This window comes from Eupeodes corollae, chromosome 1 (assembly GCF_945859685.1).
Source record: "Eupeodes corollae chromosome 1, idEupCoro1.1, whole genome shotgun sequence".
Lineage (NCBI taxonomy): Eukaryota > Metazoa > Arthropoda > Insecta > Diptera > Syrphidae > Eupeodes > Eupeodes corollae.
Window position 1 is genome coordinate 248,247,493 of NC_079147.1, and position 18,671 is coordinate 248,266,163.

General features: G+C 29.2%; 2 protein-coding genes across 3 annotated transcripts in view; one reads left to right on the forward strand and one right to left on the reverse strand.

Annotated features, from left to right (window-relative positions):
- The window catches only part of LOC129938740 (inactive pancreatic lipase-related protein 1), a 35,631-nt gene extending 30,322 nt beyond the window's left edge, over positions 1 to 5,309 (reverse strand). The window contains exon 1 of the mRNA XM_056046468.1: positions 4,504 to 5,309. Coding sequence (XP_055902443.1) covers positions 4,504 to 4,555 — 52 coding nt within the window. The 5' untranslated portion in view covers positions 4,556 to 5,309. The remainder of the gene's footprint in view (positions 1 to 4,503) is intronic.
- LOC129938739 (nuclear transcription factor Y subunit gamma) overlaps positions 1 to 18,671 on the forward strand; it is a 125,615-nt gene that overhangs the window by 95,793 nt on the left and 11,151 nt on the right. The gene's annotated exons all lie outside the window — the stretch shown is intronic.

Here is an 18,671-nt window from a genome sequence, read left to right on the forward strand (position 1 = left end):
TCAGGCCAGAAGACGAAATAGTATGGTGCCCATATAATCCAAGCGTATTTAAAAAGAAAAGAAGCATATACAATTTTAATAATATATGGATCACGGAATTCTCGGGAAAATCTTTTGACGAAACCAAGTGTTTTGTTACTAACTTACTTAAGGTGGCACTACAGTCCTGTGTGAACTAGGGTCTCACCCACCAAACTTTTCCATCTAGCTCGGTCCCTAGCTAGATGCCTCCAGTTTCGCTTACCAAGTTGGGTGAGTTCACCTTCCACTTGTGTGCGCCACCTGATCCGCGGTCTTCCTCTACGAAGATCTTTTCTCTCGAAGCGACCCAAGGTGCTTTCATCTGCTTTTGGCATAGTCCATGCTGTTGCACCGTATAGCAGGACGGGGATGATAAGGGTCTTATATAGCAACACTTTGGTCCCTCGAGAGAGGACTTTACTACTCAATTGCTTTCTTAGTCCAAAGAAACAGCGGTTAGCAAGAGTTATTCTGCGTTTAATCTCAGCGCTGGTGTTGTTTTCTGCGTTTACAGCGGAGCCTAGGTAGACGAAGTTCTTGACTACCTCAAAGTTACGTCTGTCAATGGTGACGTTTTGACCAAGACGTCGGTGCTGTCTGTCCTTTCTTGACAACAGCATGTACTTTGTTTTGCCCTCATTAACCGTTTAACTCATTTTTGCCGCTTTTGCCTCAATACTCACAAAAGCCCCATTGACATCACACTAAGTTCTTCCGATTATGTCAATGTCATCAGCATATGCTAGTAATTGGACAGACTTTTGAAAGATAGTGCCGCTAGTGTTGACTTTTGAGCTCTGCACTATTCTTTCAAGCTCGATGTTAAAAAAATCACATGACGTCGCATCACCTTGTCTAAAACCTTTTTTGACATCGAAAGGTTATGTTAAGATATTTCCAACCTTAATGGAGCGGCGTGAATTCTCCATGGTCATCCTGCACAAACGGACGAGTTTGGCAGGGATGTCAAAACTAGGCATGGCTCTATACAGCTCGTTCCTGTAGATGCTGTCATATACGGCCTTGAAATCGATGAAAAGATGGTGGGTGCCGATTTGGTGTTCTTAGTTTTTTTCCAGGATCTGCCGTAATATGAATATTTGATCAGTGTTTTGTTAGCTTTTTTCATAATATAATTATAATGATCAGTGTGATCATAATTTTCCGTCTAGTATAACACCAAGTTCAGAAAAACTAGATTCTCCATTCAAACGTTATGAATTCAACATATAAGTAGTAATAAATAATTATATTACGTTTGTACGTTCGCGTTTGTCAATATTTCAAATCAAACGATTTTTATTGCAACATTCCCAGAATTGATTTAGATCATCTTGCTGCTCTTTAATAAATTGAAACATTTTAACAATTTTGCATAGGGATATATAACTATTTAAAACAGTCGGCGAATCATTACTAAACAAAATAAAAAGCAATGGACCAAGGTTACTCCCTTGAGGTACACTAGAATTAACTTTAGATTTACTCCTAAACCTGACACTATAATATCTATTTTTAAAAAATTACGAAATCCACATAACGAAATTGTTGTTTAGTCCAATTGTACTGAATTTATTTAGAAATAATTTCATGAATTAATTTGTCAAAAGCCTGGCTTAAGTTTGTTTAGATATAATCGAATTAAATGTGTTTTTCGATCGCGGCTAAACAAAAAGTAGAAAATTGCAATAAATTTTTAGTTGAACATTTTTTTTCACAAACTCACGCTGATTTTTACATATTTATAACAAAAGAACATTTTAGAAAAATGTTGTCAAAGACAAGGGATTGAAAATTTTAAAAAGGTTATACTAGCTTGATATTCGTCAAATTTACGTTTACTATAACCTTATTTCCAAAACATGTTGGAGTTCATTTTAATATCACTTAAGGAAGTGCAAAAAGTTTTAATAAGTCACAAAGTCATATTGCAGTTCCCGGTAAACTTTTATTTTTTAAAGAATTTCTAATTTACTGACCTAATGAAACATAATGAATAAGATAAGACCAATCGTTTTGACAGTTACTATCATTTTTCTCTTTGTTTTGGTTAACATTTCGAATTAAGTATTTTCTATATACCTAAGTCAGGTATTTAAATATTATTCAAGACTTGAATATCCTCCTTTCATACTATTGTCCCTTGTCAAAAATGTGAGAATTTTAAACCTTGATTATTAACTTCCCATAGGAAGTTAGTTTAATCGGTCCGATTTGTCAAATTGAAAATTTTGACATCTCTCGAGGTTTTAACATCCCTAGAGTCGAAATAAAAGATTTTCCAAAAATAGTTTGTAAAACCATAGCAATTAAAAAAAAAAATTTAGTTAACCCAAAATATTTCTCGAACCAATAATGCTTGAGACTTTACTTAAATTTCAAAATAAATATTTTAACGTGATACCAACCAAGTATATTTTTGGACAAAAAATCCAAAAAATGGTTTTTTTATAAATCAAAAATCTGAAAAAAAATATTTAGCACCTCGAATATTTTACGAAAATCGACGAGTCAATCCATTTTTATACAGATGGTTCAAAAACAAAAGAAGAGGTTTGTGGAGGTGTGTATACTCTGAACGACTCAAATTAAGTATCTTATTCCGCCTTCCCAATCATTGTAGCGTGTACCAGGCGGAACTATTGGCGATAAATGAAGTCTTGTCCTGGCTTAAAGAAAACGTGATATCAACATCTGATATCCGTATTTTCTCAGATAGTCAGGCCGCTATAAAATCTCTGGACTCTGTCTCTACAAACTCTATAAGAGTCCATAACTGTCGATCATCACTAATGGAGATGCCGCCATAGAGGAATTCCAGGTAACTGTAAGGCATATGAACACCCCAGGAACGGTACAGTGCAGCCCATCGTACCACGTTTGGCTCATACTGGCATACCAATCGCTATTTGTAAACAGTTGCTAATGCAAGACGCTATGAAGAAGGCAAACACCAGTTGGAACAATATCACCACGAGTCAGGTCCCAAAAAACATCTGGCCAACACTAGATTTAAAGCGTTCAAGGTGCTTGCTGCTTCTAAGCTGATCGCACATAACCTCGATAATAGGTATCATTATCGAACACTGTCTAAATGGAAAGCCCGCCACGTGCCTAGGCGTATTCTCAAATGACTTCTGCAGAAGAGGAAGAGGAGGAACAGTTCTTCACCTTCTCTGTACATGCTCTGCTCTAGCTTAAAAACGCAAGAATTACCTAAGAGAATTCTTCTTTAATAATCTAAACTATCTAAATCATATCAGCAAAATCATCCTCTCACGATTCGTATGGGATTCAAACTGGTTCCATTGAGCCTCAAGATTCACAATTGGCCATTAAACTGGCCTTGGTGTGTCCGTTTCTATCATGGACAGCCACTATTGTTTTCAATATTCAGAAAAACCGAATCGACAGTTTTGCTAACTAAAAATAAAGACCTAAACAAACCAATACTAAAATTTAGTAAAAATTTGCTTTCGACTCAAATATCTTTTCAACAATTAAAAATATTGGCTTTAAACTCATTTTAACTCACATAAAATATTGTTTCGACATTCAATACATTCCGAATGCATAAAAATCCATCAGTCAGTTTTTTTCATTAAAAATTAAATCTACAAAAAAAAGCGTACGTAATTTTGGTTGAAAACAATAGAAGGTATTAACTTCAAATTCATTTCATTAATCTTATTTGTATTTGTTTATATAAGTAATACAAACTTTTAAGAAATGCTATTTAATTGGTTTTCGACTAATAATCTCCTTAACAAAAATAGGTTTTCGACATTGTTGGTAATTTAAAATTTTAAAGAATAATACATCTACCAACTTTTTTAACAACACTTGAAAACCTAAAATCCCTATTAGTAAGACAAATCGACAGATAGGAAGTTATCAGTGTGGGTCGTATCCCAACCTATTTTTTTTTAATGATGAAATGATGATCTCAACTAATATTGAATCATTAAATTCGATAAAGAAGTTTTTCAGTTGTGTAAATTTTTTAATTATTGTTATTTATTTATAAATAAACAAATATATACTAACATACAAACATCTTTAATGCAACTTCAAAACCTTGAACCCCAAGAGCAAATTTGTTTGTTCCAGTTCTGTACTTTATTTATTTTGAGTTCATTCTTATTTTATTACTTCTTGAGAATATAAATATTGTTTCTTAAACAATTGAAGTACTAAATAATGTTCCAATTTTATATTTTACTGCCCTAAAATTCATGGCCCACATTGACTTTAAAAAATACAATATATTTATAATAAATAATATTAGTAACATTAAACTGGTTATTTTAAGACCAATAACATTATTAAATTATTCAAAAATTGTTAATATATTTTTTTTTAATGTTTGTATTAATTTTTAAATTATTATTTGTATTATTTTTTTACTTGACTTAAATAAAATGCAATTATAATTTATTAACAAAGTATTTCAAGCACAAAATAAATAATTGATATTCTCACCAAAGAAAAATGTAAAAATTCGACATAAAGTCGATGTTGAAGGAAGTGTCATTGCAATTAATGATGCTGATGATGATTATGGACTTCCACGAATACAATTTAAAGTAATTATGTAATTTTATTTGTTCTTCTTGAAATAGAATCTTTAAAATGCAATTTTCAATCACTTATCACCATGAACTTTGTTCTTGATCAATTTTGTTTGTATATATTTTTATAATTATTATTATTTTGTTTATTTAGAACTGGGTAACCGTTAATTTCTTTGAATATTCGCGCCGTAGCCGGACCACACTACCGTCTCATCGGATATGCACAAAGTTATAATTACCATACATGCGAAAGGTGCAGAAATCACTAAAAATCACTATTTCATATTTTCTTTTATACAAAATACAATATAATTATTACTATATTGCGTATAAACAAAACAAATAGTGTATAGATAATTCAACTTGAACTATTCAAGGCTGGAGGAAGCTATTTTATTTAATAATTCTTTTCAAAACTCAGAACTGCAACCGGTAAGAAATCATCAACCCGCATAGAAAACATACATTTGTTGGGAATAAATAAAAAAATAAAATATCTAACAATTGGCAGCAAGTTACAATATCCGTTCGATCTGACTTAAATGATAGATAAGCCAACAAAAGAAATAAACAATAGGCCAACGACGACGGACCGATAGGAGTAGAATATATCGATATAATCGTATAGCGTTGTGTTATCGAAACTTCTCTGACCAACCGATGAGTAAACTAAACGCGACCGCCGACAGACTCGACTCAATTCAAGCCCTCGTCTAGCTGTGCCGGGCTTTAAGTAAAGTATCTTAGCATAAGCTTGCCATCGAAATATAGACGAACACCAACAACAAAACCACCAAAACAAAGTATCACACTCATAGCCGTATATCGTCTTGCGCCAGACATTGACTAAGGTCAGTCAGTGATGGAAATTATGTGCGTCTTGTTTTTGCGCTGCGGTTGGTTGGCGGTAAAATATACAAAATATACGAATTCATTCGGAAATTAATGCGAAAAATTTGAATGAACGTGTGCCATCCATAGCCGGTCATCATGTTCAAAACCTTAGTTGAGAAAATCAGCCCCAAAGTCCACTCGGCAAGTTTAAAGCGTCGACAAAGAAAGAAAAGTACTATATGTACATTGTACCCCCTGCCTCCCCCAACTATTTATGTTTTCTATAAATTTCCGCAATTGTTCTGATGAATACTAAATTTTAAGTTTGTGTGCCTAGGGGGCGAATATAGGTACGGTATACCCCCAATATGCGGACGGCTGATAAAAAAAGTTATAGGTGCGGAAGTTAAGTTTTTTAAGAGCTGCGAGAATGTAGATTTTTTTTTGACCAAAATGTTCTGAGTTGAGGTGATGTAGAAGCTTTAATTATTAATTTTTTTTGTTTTGTTTTGATTTTTTATATAGAGAAACAACAAAACCGGTGGCATTTAATTTTTGTATTTATTTGAGATATGCATAATTTGTATTCTAGAATGATTTTGAAATATTCTAATTGGTCATGTTTTAAGCATACATAATGATTTTTATGCTAATTAATTGTATATTTATATTATATATAGATACCTATAAAAAAGGTGGTGTAGATTATTTTATTGATATTTTGTTAGTTAAGTGTTTTTAATGAAGTAGGGTGTTTTTTATTTAATTTATTTGTTACACTAGGGAATTCCTAAATTGGACATATTGATTTGTTTAAATATATACAGTTTAGTGATTGATAAGGCGGTCTATACCTACTGGTAACGTTCCGGTTAGATTTGTTTTTGGTGAGATTGTTAATTAAGTTATAAATTATTTAATGTGTTTAAAAGATTTTTAATAAAATAAATTCCAAAACAACTTTTATATCTAAAAGGAAATAAATTTATTTGTATTTCTGGAAAATTACGTTACATTTTTTTCCTGTGAAAATATTTCCTGGTAACACAATTTTGACCAAATAAAATACCTTAATTAACACCTAGGCTGACATCTATGTAGTTCCTTGCTACTTATGACAATTAAAGAAGGGTGACGTTTGGGTCACAGGAAAATGAAAATCGTACACCCTAGTTCATTGAAAAAGGTCTTTGTTTGGCAAATATTTTATTTAGATAAAAAGAATTTTTTGTAATACTGTTTTTGAATATCAAAAATTTTAAAATTAAAACAACTTATTACATAGACAAACATTAAATTATACTAAATATACTAATTTGATAGATGATATGTTTTTAAATTTAATAAATCATTGTGCTGGAAATTATTGGTGTCTAATTGTATTTAATTGAATTATGAAAAAAACATTTTTAAAAATGTAGGATTGTTAAGTTTATAACAGATGATGAGTTTAAAGACATTCACTCTATTTACATACAAAAATTAATAACAAGTAAATAAAAAGTAAAAGTTTTTTTGAAAAAAAAAGTTCTAAAAGAAAAATTGTAATGCTATACAAATAAAAAGCACGACTGGGTCGTACGAACTTTTCATGTATCAAAAAAATAAGCTAAATATATTTCCTATATTTAAAGATTTAAAAATTTACCTGCAAAGAACTCTGTTTTTAAAAACTTAAGTGCCTTTTGATTTTTCAAAAAAAAATTATCTTTTCGAAATTTGTATTGGAAAATCGTTAAATAATAAATAATAAATTCTGTTTATATACAATTTTTATTAAGAGTTATTAAGAGCTTATGAATATACGTTTCACATTTAAGTTCATACAAAAATGACCCATTTTCAAGATATCGAATTTCGAAAAAAAACATAATATTTTTAACTTCCCATAGGAAGTTATTGTAATGGGACCGATTTGTCAATTTGAAAATTTTGACATTTCTCGATGTTTCAAGGTCCCTAGAGTCGAAATAAAAGATTTTTAGACAGATGTCCGTACGTTCGCGACGTTTTTTTCGTCTTCCATAGCTCAAGAACCAGAAGAGTAATCGACTTCAAATAAATTTTGTTATACAGATAATAAGACAAAAAAATGCAGAAAGGGCTCTTAAGAAAATTGCGTTTGTGGTTTTTTTACCATAGCAGTTAGAAAAAAAGGTGAAAATTTTGGTTAACCCTAAATATCTTACGAACCAAAAACGCTAGAGACTTGAAATAAATTTTATATAATATATTGTAACGTTATATCAAAGAAGTATATTTACAAAAAAAAAACAATTCAACGGTTTTTTTTTAAACCAAAAAAACTGAAAAAAAAACTGTCACCTCCAAAATTTTATGACTTAAATATGATTTCATATCCAAAACAATTTTGTGCAACGAAAAATAATGTTTTTTTTATAAAAACTAAAAATCTAAAAAAATCATTACTCAAAGTTGGTAAAAATTGAATATCGATTCAAATATCTTTTCAAAAACTTGAAATTTAGGCTTCAAACTTATTTCATCTTATAAGAAATATTGATTTCAACATTCTGAAAAATGTTGAGAAAAATCGAATAGACAGTTTTCTTACAAAAAATAAAAACCTCAAAAAAAATTAATAAAAGTTGTTAATAATTGATTTTCGACACAAATATCTTTTCAAAACTTTAAGATATTGGCTTTAATTTACTTTTATCTTTCAAAAATATTGTTGTCAATATTCAGTAAAATTTTGAAAAAAATCGAATTGACAGTTTTCTTACAAAAAAATTAAAACCGAAAAAAATTAACAAAATTGGTAAAAATTGATTCTCGACTCAAATATCTTTTCAAAAATTTGAGATAATAGCTTCTAACTAATTTTTACTTATAAGAAATATTGTTTTCAACATTACGACAAATTTTGAGAAAAATCGAATTGAAATTTTTTTTAACAAAAAATAAAAACCTAAAAAAAAATGTATAAATGTTGGTAAAAATTGATTTTCGACTCAAATATCTTTTCAAAAATTGTAGATATTGGCCTTAAACTACTTTTATCTTTCGAAAAATATTGTTGTTAACATTCAGTAAAATTTTGAAAAAAATCGAATAGAAAGTTTCTGTACAAAAAATTAAAAACTTATAAAAAATTAACAAAAGTTGGTAAAAATTGATTTTTGACTCAAATATCTTTTCAAAAATTTGAAATATTGGCTTCAAACTCAATTTTATTAATAAGAAATATTGTTTTTACAGTTTTTTACAAAAATAAAACTCTAAAAAAGACAATACTAAACCTTGGTTAAAATTTACTTTCGACTCAAATAGCTTTTCGAAAATCAAAAATATTGGCTTCAAACTTATTTTATTTCACAAAAATATTGTTTTCGATATTCAGTAATTTGTATATAAAAATCCAACAGTCCATTTTTTCATAAAAAAATAATATCTTCAAAATTTGGAAGAAATTGATACGATTACATATAGAAAAACTTTTAAGCAAGACAAAAAGACGGGATGGGAAGTTATCAGTGTGGGTCGCATCCCAGCCTCTTTTTTATCAGAAATAAGAGAAATAATTTGTTTTAATTACCAAATATTATGAAAAAAAAAGAATTTTTGTAGAAAGATTAGATCTTGATAAAATCTAAAAACAAAATAACGTTCATATGGGAATACCCTACAAATACAAAAATATTTTTTTTATATTGAAAAAAATAAAAAAAAAAAGTGTTAAAAAATAAAAAAAAATCCGTTTGTTTTTGAAAAAATTCCCCCACTTTTTTGACTTCTCTACCATCGTTATGTCATGTTTAATCTCAATTTTCTCTTGAATTCTCAACTTCCGAATTATTAACGAATGCAAAACTTATAATAATTATTTTAAAGATTTGATGAAAATAAATTGAGAACATTTGAATTTAACACATTTAAGTAAAAAAATAATAAATACAAATAAAAACTGCAAAAAGCGTCATTCATTCTGTGTTTTCCAGTTGGAAGCGCTGGAATTTGACATTTGGCAAAACCCGGCTGTCATTTGAAGTGTGATGTTTTAGTTAAATTTCTGCCATTTACAATAGTTGATCACTTAACAAAAGTTGTGATTCCAAAGTTGCTACTTTTGAGTATTATACGCGTTGCTGAAAGTCGTCATAATCGACTGCGACTACTCAATCATTAAATTTGTTGATGGTGAAAACATCTTTTTTTCGGAACACTCAAACTTATTGTCGAACGCCTCATTTTAGGCAGACGATTTAAAATCATCAATGGCATGATATGTGGTTCCAGCAAAACGTGGAAACAAGCCATACAATACTACTATTTATGGTCTATCGCTTTATTTCTGTTAGGCTTCAAAAGACCATGTTCACGCTATTGATGTCCGATCTCTAGACACACTAAAAACCAACATTTCTCCAAGATACCACCCAAAATGTGTGGAAACGTGCTTTATTAACTCAAAAGAATCGCAAGCTGTAAATTTTCCAAAGGTTCCATTTGCATGATATTGTTTTTCACACTTAATGGGATCAATTTCCAAACTTTGGACTGGATTAAAACTTTAAGAACTGAACGCTACGGTTGATTTAAAAAATTAAATTTGGATTATGTATGGAAAGGAAAATGACGCCATTTTCATTTTCGTTTGCATTTAAGTAAGTACCAAAAATCAAATTTATTAAAACAGTTATCTTATATCAGTTTTTGAACAGTAAAGTTTTCTAAAAATGAAAATATTCGACGTTGCTATGGTTCTAAAAAGCATTTTATTAAAAAGAGGTTTAAAAGACTAGGAATTTTGTGTGGTATCTAAAATATATTTGTTTTTATTTTAACAACCTTTCAAATGACTGCTGACATGAATACAGAAAAAAGTATCTCGCAGTTAAAAATTGTTCATTAAATTTGTTCGCTGTTCATTGAGTTTTTAAAAGCGTTAAAGACTTATTAATCAAGGCGTCTACCAAATATATCTAACGTAAGAATTTTTTCAAAAAGGTAATTTTTAATTTATAATTTTTTTGGGCAAATTCAATAGAAAAATGTTCAATTCTCAAAAGTTTCCATAAATATTATTTTAATTCACTGTGAACACTACGAAACGAAATTCAAATGTTATACATAGGTTTTATAAGCTCTTTTTAACTGTAATAGTTGTTTATTTGACCTGTTTTTGAGATACCAAATTTAGTTTTTAATATTTTTTAAAAAATGTTTACATTTTTGATCACCAACAATTATCGAGACAGTATAAAAGCTTGTGCAGAAAAAAAATGGGTTTATTAGTTTTTGAGAAACCTTACATACAAAATAGCGGTACTATATTCTTGAGCAATACAAAAATATTTGGTTTCATTGAAAGAACCAAAGTTAAGACAAAATTTAATAAAAATCTATTGGTTAATTTTTAAGAAAATTCGAATTTTCGATTTTTGGCCAAAATATTTCTATGGGAACTACTGTTATTTTCAGCCTAAAAAAATGAAAAAATACCAAAAGCGAATCAGCTAAAATCAATCAACCCAAGAGTTTGCGACAGACAGACGGGATGGAATTGGGGGACCCACTTTTTTAGACTTATCTACCATAGTTTTGTCAAGTTTGATTAAAATCTCTAGTTTAAAATTTTGTATAAGTACAATACTTGCCATATAGTTCCTATATGTCGCAAGTTCATTGAAGCTGCATTCCTCTCCTTAAACAGTTTAACCGTAATAATTACGCTTCTAGGAATGCTCAACTTTTCGGACCCTACTTCGGTCATACTGTCAGGTACAGAGATTCGTTATTTAGTCGTACAAGGTGAATGTGGAAAGCCTTACCACTCTCGGTCTTTCCACGCCATTGCAATATTCAGGAATTCAAAACCAATATGCACCGGCACCTCGTTTCAACCCCTCTCCTTTTGCTAGTGATCAAACTGTGTCCTTACATAATAAGGGTAGTAATATCTACTTGAGTGTGCGCTTATTAAAAAAAAAAAATTTAACTAAATGACAATTAAATTTTTTAAGCTAAGTTTATATTGCGTATTTTAAAATCTTAAAATTTAGTTTCCATTTTTAAATGCAATCTTTCGGTGCAGGAGCAAGTTCTTGCAGCCCAGTCGTCATTTTATTTTAATTTAAATCTCCTTATCTCAGTGGAATTTTATAGTATTGTAATATGACACAGTGAACGTTTTTTTCCCTAAAGAAATACGTAAAACATTATGACGCACGCACTATATTCGAATGGCACGAAGTTTCCACTATCACCCCAGATCACGATGCTTCTATCTGAGTTCTTAAAATCACATAAGAAAGAATACAATTTTAATCAAAAGTAGATATCCTTCATACCCTTGCCTTGTTCTGCATTCTGGATCTTCTTGCTAAAAACTTTTATCAGCAAACGGAAATCCCCAGAGTAAAATTAAGTTAAAAGATTCCATTCATATTTTCTTAATGGAAAGAAACACTTAAGTTTCACAACAATGCAGATGAAAAACAACACATCCGAACATTTTATACCTTAAAATATTAATATAAAAATTGAATATGGTTGAAAGTGATAATTAAATGAAATGAACATAATTCAATTATGTGGTTATGTGGATTAAATTGAAATTATTACCAGATTATTGACATTAAAATCAACTTGAAAAACAACATTTGTATCTTTTAAATCAATCCGGAAATCTAAATATCACACATAATACCTTTTCGATTGGACTAAAAGTCCAAATAGTAAAATCTTAAACATAAACAATACAATGCCCTCAAACTATAAGATAATTTTCTCGTATCTACATAATAACAATTTTATAAGCGGGTGACAATTACTGAATTCCTTGATCTTGACTCTTGTAGCTTTTCAATTATTTCAGGAAATACAAAATATGGTATGGAACTACTTTGTCATAACGACTTTAAACAAACTGTTTGGTGTTTTTTCTATATGCTAAAATATTTACAACTCAATTGAATTTCAGAGGCGCCACCTATAGTTTGTTTTCTTTTTTTTAAATTTAATTAAAAAAATACTGTGACGACGACGATCTACACAAATTTATGTAAAATATTCATTAGCTATGTCTGAGAGGAAAAATACTTCATAACATCATCAGCTCGACATTGACTTTGACCGAATGTAAACTTTTGATATAATCTGTAGATGGAGATAATTTTATGGAAATTAATTTTAAAGATTCGGTTATTCGTACGCAGATGATTCATCAGATAGTTTTTATTATGTTGTGAATTGTTTTGAACAGTGCTGTCGGTTTTAACATTCAAAAGAAAAGAAACAAATCATGTAAAAAAAATTATAACAAATAAATTTTGTTACACAGATAATAAGGCAGAAAGATGCAGAAAGGGCTCTCAAGAAAATTGCGTGGGTAGTTTTTTACAACAGCAGTTTGAAAAAAAGGTGAAAATTTTGGTTAACCCTAAATATCTTACGAACCAAAAATTGTAGAGATTTGAATTAAATGTTATATAATATATTGTAACGTGATATCAAAGAAATATATTTTTTGAAAAACATCCAAAACGGTTTTTTTTTATAAATCAAAAAACTGAGAAAACAAATTTGTCACCTCCAAAATTTTACCACTAAAATATGATTTCATCTCCAAAACAATTTCTTGCAACGAAAAAAAATGTTTTTGGCATCTGCTAAAATTTTGAGAAAAATCGAATTGACGGTTTTTTTTTATAAAAAATAAAAATCTAAAAAAAACATTATCCAAACTTGGTAAACATTGAATATCGATTCAAATATCTTTTCAAAAACTTGAAATTTAGGCTTCAAACTTATTTTATCTTATAAGAAATATTATTTTCCACATTCTGAAAAATATTGAGAAAAATCGAGTTGACAGTTTTTTTTACAAAAAATTAAAAACCTAAAAAAAACAAATAAAAGTTGGTAAAAATTGATTTTCGACTCAAATATCTTTTCAAAACTTTGAGATATTGGCTTTAATTTACTTTTATCTTTCAAAAAACATTGTTGTCAACATTCGATAAAATTTTGAAAAAATCGATTTTACAGTTTTTTTTATAAAAAAATAAAAACCAAAAACAAATTAACAAAAGTTGGTAAAAAATGATTTTCGACTCAAATATCTTTTCAAAAATTTAAAATATTGGCTTCAAACTAATTTTATTTTATAAGAAATATTGTTTTCAACATTAGATTGTATTTTGCAAAAAATCGAATAGACAGTTTTTTTACAAAAAATAAAACTCTTTAAAAAAAAACAATACTAAAACTTGGTAAAAATTTACTTTCGACTCAAATAGCTTTTCAAAAAATAAAAATATTGGCTTCAAACTTATTTTATTTCACAGAAAATATTGTTTTCGATATTCAGTAATTTTTATATAACAATCCAACAGTCCGTTTTTTCATAAAAAGTAAAATCTTCAAAATATAGTACGCAAGTTTGGTAAAAATTGATACCAGTACATATAGACAAACTTTTAATCAACACAAATCGACAGATGGGATGGGAAGTTATCAGTGTGGGTCGCATCCCAGTTTTTTTTTGTATTTTAAAATCCAAAAGTTTTTTTTGTATTTTAAAATCCAAAATTTAAGAAAATAATTAAAGACTTAAGCTTTTTTCTGTCAAAACATTAAATACGTTCAATCAATTAAATAAAGAACACTATAAAATGGATGTTTTGAGAAATTTTACCAGATGTTAAATTAAATAAGTTTGATGTCCATATCTTTCTGTGTTCTTAAAATATTCGAGACAAAATTCAATGTTTACCAATCGTATTAGTTTTTTTTTATTTTCACTAAGAAGAACTGTTAATTCAATTTTGAATTTGACTAGATGTCAAAAACATAGTTCTTCGTTAAGTAAGATTATTTTCGAGGTGATATAATTCCTTCTTCACAAACATTCGAGTTGCCATATTGCACTGGTCGACAAAATCACTTTTTTGGGAGCAAAAACAAATCAATACTTTTTTAAAGGATTACGATGTCGTTAATTCGAATCTCGCCTTTAAATATTTCTATAACTTCCGCTTCTTCAAATATATCCTTTTTAAAATGTTAAAAACAATTAAAAACGAGGTTTTAAAGTCTTAGTTAAAATTAAGAATATCTCTTAACAATATATTGTATGATGATTTGGCAAAGTAAAAATCTTTCCCTTCTAGATGCAATTTAAATCATTTTAGAATCGTACTCAAGTTGACTTATATGAAGCTTTGAGCAAACCTTACAATTGATACTTTTATAGTTTTGAAAAATAGTAGTACCTGTTACGTGATGGTTAGTGCGTTAGTTGGAAGTTATGGTTCAATACCTAGGCTTCAATGCTAGGCTAGTTTTATGAATTTTTGTCTAGCTTTAAGATAGGTTTAAGATTGAAGTATTACAAATGAATTAAAAAAAAGTGCGTTGGACTGCCATACCAGAGGTCTTTGGTTCGATACCTGCCTGTCCAATCTAAAAGTTTTTTTTTTGTCACGGGCACTGCCTCTTGCGAGAAATTAACAAATCCTCCAAGAGTAATTCTAGTCAAGAAAAGTGCTCTCTCAGACTAGCAGTTCGGATTCGGCTTGAAACTGTAGGTCCCCCCATTCCTGACTACTTTACTTGCACACAGGAGTGATTGAGAGCTCTATGTCACTAGGCCCTAGTTTTATTTTTTTAGTTTTGAAAATAGGTTTTGGTGTTAATTTTTAGAGCTCATTTCGAAAATTAACTATTTGTCAAGTTTTTAAAAATACCCTTTTTTACATTATTCGTATAGTATATTTTGTTCAGTTTTTTTTATTAAAAAAAATTGTTGCATTAATTTTGTTAAGCTCAAAATGTGAAATTTACATAAATTTAATTGAAGTCGAAACCATTATAAGCTCGTGAGATATTCTTGTTTAACGAAATGTGTCTTATTAACTTGCCATAGGAAGTTATTGTAATGGGTCCAATTTGTCAAATTGAAAATTTTGACATTTCTCGACGTTTCAAGGTCCCTAAAGTCGAAATAAAAGATTTTTAGAAAGATGTCTGTGCGTGCGTGTGTACGTACGTTTGTACGTCCGTACGTTCGCGACGTTTTTTTCGTCCTACATAGCTCAAGAACAAGAAGAGATATCGACTTCAAATAAATTTTGTTAAACAGATAATAAGGCAGAAATATGCAGAAAGGGCTCTCAAGAAAATTGCGTGGGTGGTTTTTTTACCATAGCAGTTTGAAAAAAAGGTGAAAAGTTTGGTTAACCATAAATATCTTACAAACCAAAAACACTAGAGACTTGAATTAAATTTTATATAATATATTGTATAGTGATACCAAACAGGTATATTTTTTGAAAAAAAAATCAATATAACGGTTTTTTTTATAAATCAATAAAACTGAAAAAAAAAAAATTGTCACCTCCAAAATTTTACGACTGAAATATGATTTCATCTCTAAAACAATTTTGTGCAACGAAGAATATTGTTTTTGACATCTGATAAAAATCTAATTGACAGTTTTTTTACAAAAAATAAAAACCTAAAAAAAAAAATGTAAGAAAGTTGGTAAAAATTGATTTTCGACTCAAATATCTCTTCAAAAATTTTATATATTGGCTTCAAACTAATTTTATCTTATAAGAAATATTGTTTTCAACATTAAAAAATTCGAATTGACAGTTTTTTTACAAAAAATAAAACTCTTAAAAAAAACAATACTAAAACTTACTTTCGGCTCAAATAGCTTTCAGAGAAAATATTGTTTTCAATATTCAGTAATTTTTATATAAAAATCCAACAGTCCGTTTCTTTCATAAAAAATAAAATCTACAAAAAATAGTACGCAAATTTGGTAAAAATACATATAGACAAATCGACAGACGGGATGTGAAGTTATCAGTGTGGGTCGCGTCCCAGCCTCTTTTTTTTTTTAAATAATATATTAATAAAATGCACGGTTGCGTGTCTTACGTTAATATCTGAGCAAATTTAAGAATTTAATTTCTGAGCAAAATTATATTTTTATATTAAAAGAAACCAGAGACGTTATTGAGAAATTTCGACCATGAAATTTGTATATGTTATTGTTGGTCTTTTTAAAAAATAGCAACAGAGCTTTACTGCTTAACCATTATTTCAAAACCTGAACTCAATCGGCACATTGGACTAAATTTTACGGGAGAGGATAGACAGAAATACGGAATCACCGGACCGACTTTTTCAACTTTTCTACAATCATATAATGTCATTGTATTCTTTGTAACTACACTTTAATCCTTGTTTGTTTATAATCGTAGATGCAGTGAGGCAGATAAAGGGTTTTCCAATAAGAAGTTCAATTTTTAATAGCCTGCTTTTTGGACAGCTGTAACTTTTTAACCTGTCATCTTTTGAACTTTGGGAAATAAAAACTACGCCATTATTAAAAACCATCTTCCCTTCATAACCTTTTGAAATTGTTAAATTATATATCAAAGAACGTGACACAATTGGAAAAAGTGAATTTCGTACTATTAGGTTATCGAAGCACCCTCTTGACGGGCAATAGTGAAACAAGTGGAAAAATGATGAAGGGAATTTGGATATTTTAAATAAAAAATTATAGTTAGCAAAATTCACAAAATCAACACATAATGTGGAAATACAGTGATTTCTGGGTGTACATTGATAATTAAAATTAAAGAATTTAAACTTCTTACTTTTGGACTCAATTCTGTTTTGCTACGAATATTTACTTAATACTACTTCTGTGCATACGTTTTTGTTGGGCTGTGCCCTGCTGCAAACCCAGTATGATTGGGTTGTTAAATCATAACGTATTACCTCCCTAGTGGCTAGTGGCTTTCGGATAAAGAAATATGCCGGAAGTCTCCGCCATACAAATTGAGATCCATTTTAACCCTTTTTTATTGTACCATTTTCATTCCATAATTTGAGCACGCACAGAATTTTAAAAACTATAATTGTATAAACTAGATAACCTAATAAAATTTTTAAAAAATCCTAAAATTAAGAAACTAATGTGAGTATAGTAAAATGAATTATAAATATAGCTATAATTATATTAATTAAATTTATTTTAAAGGATTTTAAAACAGCTTCACACAGACAATTGTGTTTCTCTGAAGAGTTAATAAAATAAGTTCTGTTGCCACCAAATCGTGCCAACAGTTGGGAGATATTGGTGTTAAACATTGCATATATAATTGTTTATATTGTCTAACGTTATATCATTTTTTATTGAAAGGTAAATCCATGATGTAATAATTTGTTTAATATTGACCTCGGAATATGGTTTAATAGAACAAGATGAGAATCTCTAAAATAACAAAACTTCCAAGCAACCAAATTGTAGGCAGGTACATAACTTATACCAATTTGCAAATGGGCTCTGCCATCTTGCAATGAATTTGAATGCTTATTATATTAACACAATAGATCTCATTTGTATTTTTCATAAAAATAAAATAAATTATTATTTTTCTTACTAAAATACATTTAAAAAAAAGAAAAAAACAAGTTCTACTTTTAATGAAATCGATTTAAAAAAATCAAAGTTTGAACTCAGTTGACCCCAAGCTAAGGTCAGTTTCAAATATGTATAATTATTTTATGAATTTGGTAAAAGTAACTTGCTGAGTTTAAAAGTAATTTGGAATAGTTATTAATTTTTAAGGCTATCTCTTTTGTAGTGGAAAAAAAAATTGAATATATAACATCAACGAAATTATTCAATCATGATTCAATTAAAATAAATGTGTACCTCAACTTCCTTGATTAAAAAAAATGTAGACACTTGTTTATATTTTATTTCTGGTTAAAGAAAAAGTATCGGGTAGTCTTAAAATTATTTTAAATTGAAAATCTATATCTATACTATCTAATATCTATACTAATATTATAAATGCGAAAGTAACTCTGTCTGTTACTCAATCACGCCTAAACTACTGAACCAATTTCCATGAAATTTGATACGGAGATTTTACCCCAGTGTGCACTTAAAAAATGGCGAAAGTGTCTATTTTACAAAAAATAATTTACAAGAGAGGCTATCGACTCTCACCGCTTTTTTGAACTCTGTACAAGAGATGAGTTTGCAAGAACGCTTCTTTACGTAAAGGTTTTACACCTGGGATGCAACACGGAAAGAATGGAAATATCGCGTTCAAGGTGTGCCAGTTCAAAATTGGTCTAGTGTCAAATCCGGAGATGCGAGTAACAAGGTCCATGTTAGTAACGTGGAATGTTTCTGTTTGAGAATGCTGTTACATCACTTGCGTGGGCCAACCTCTTTTAATG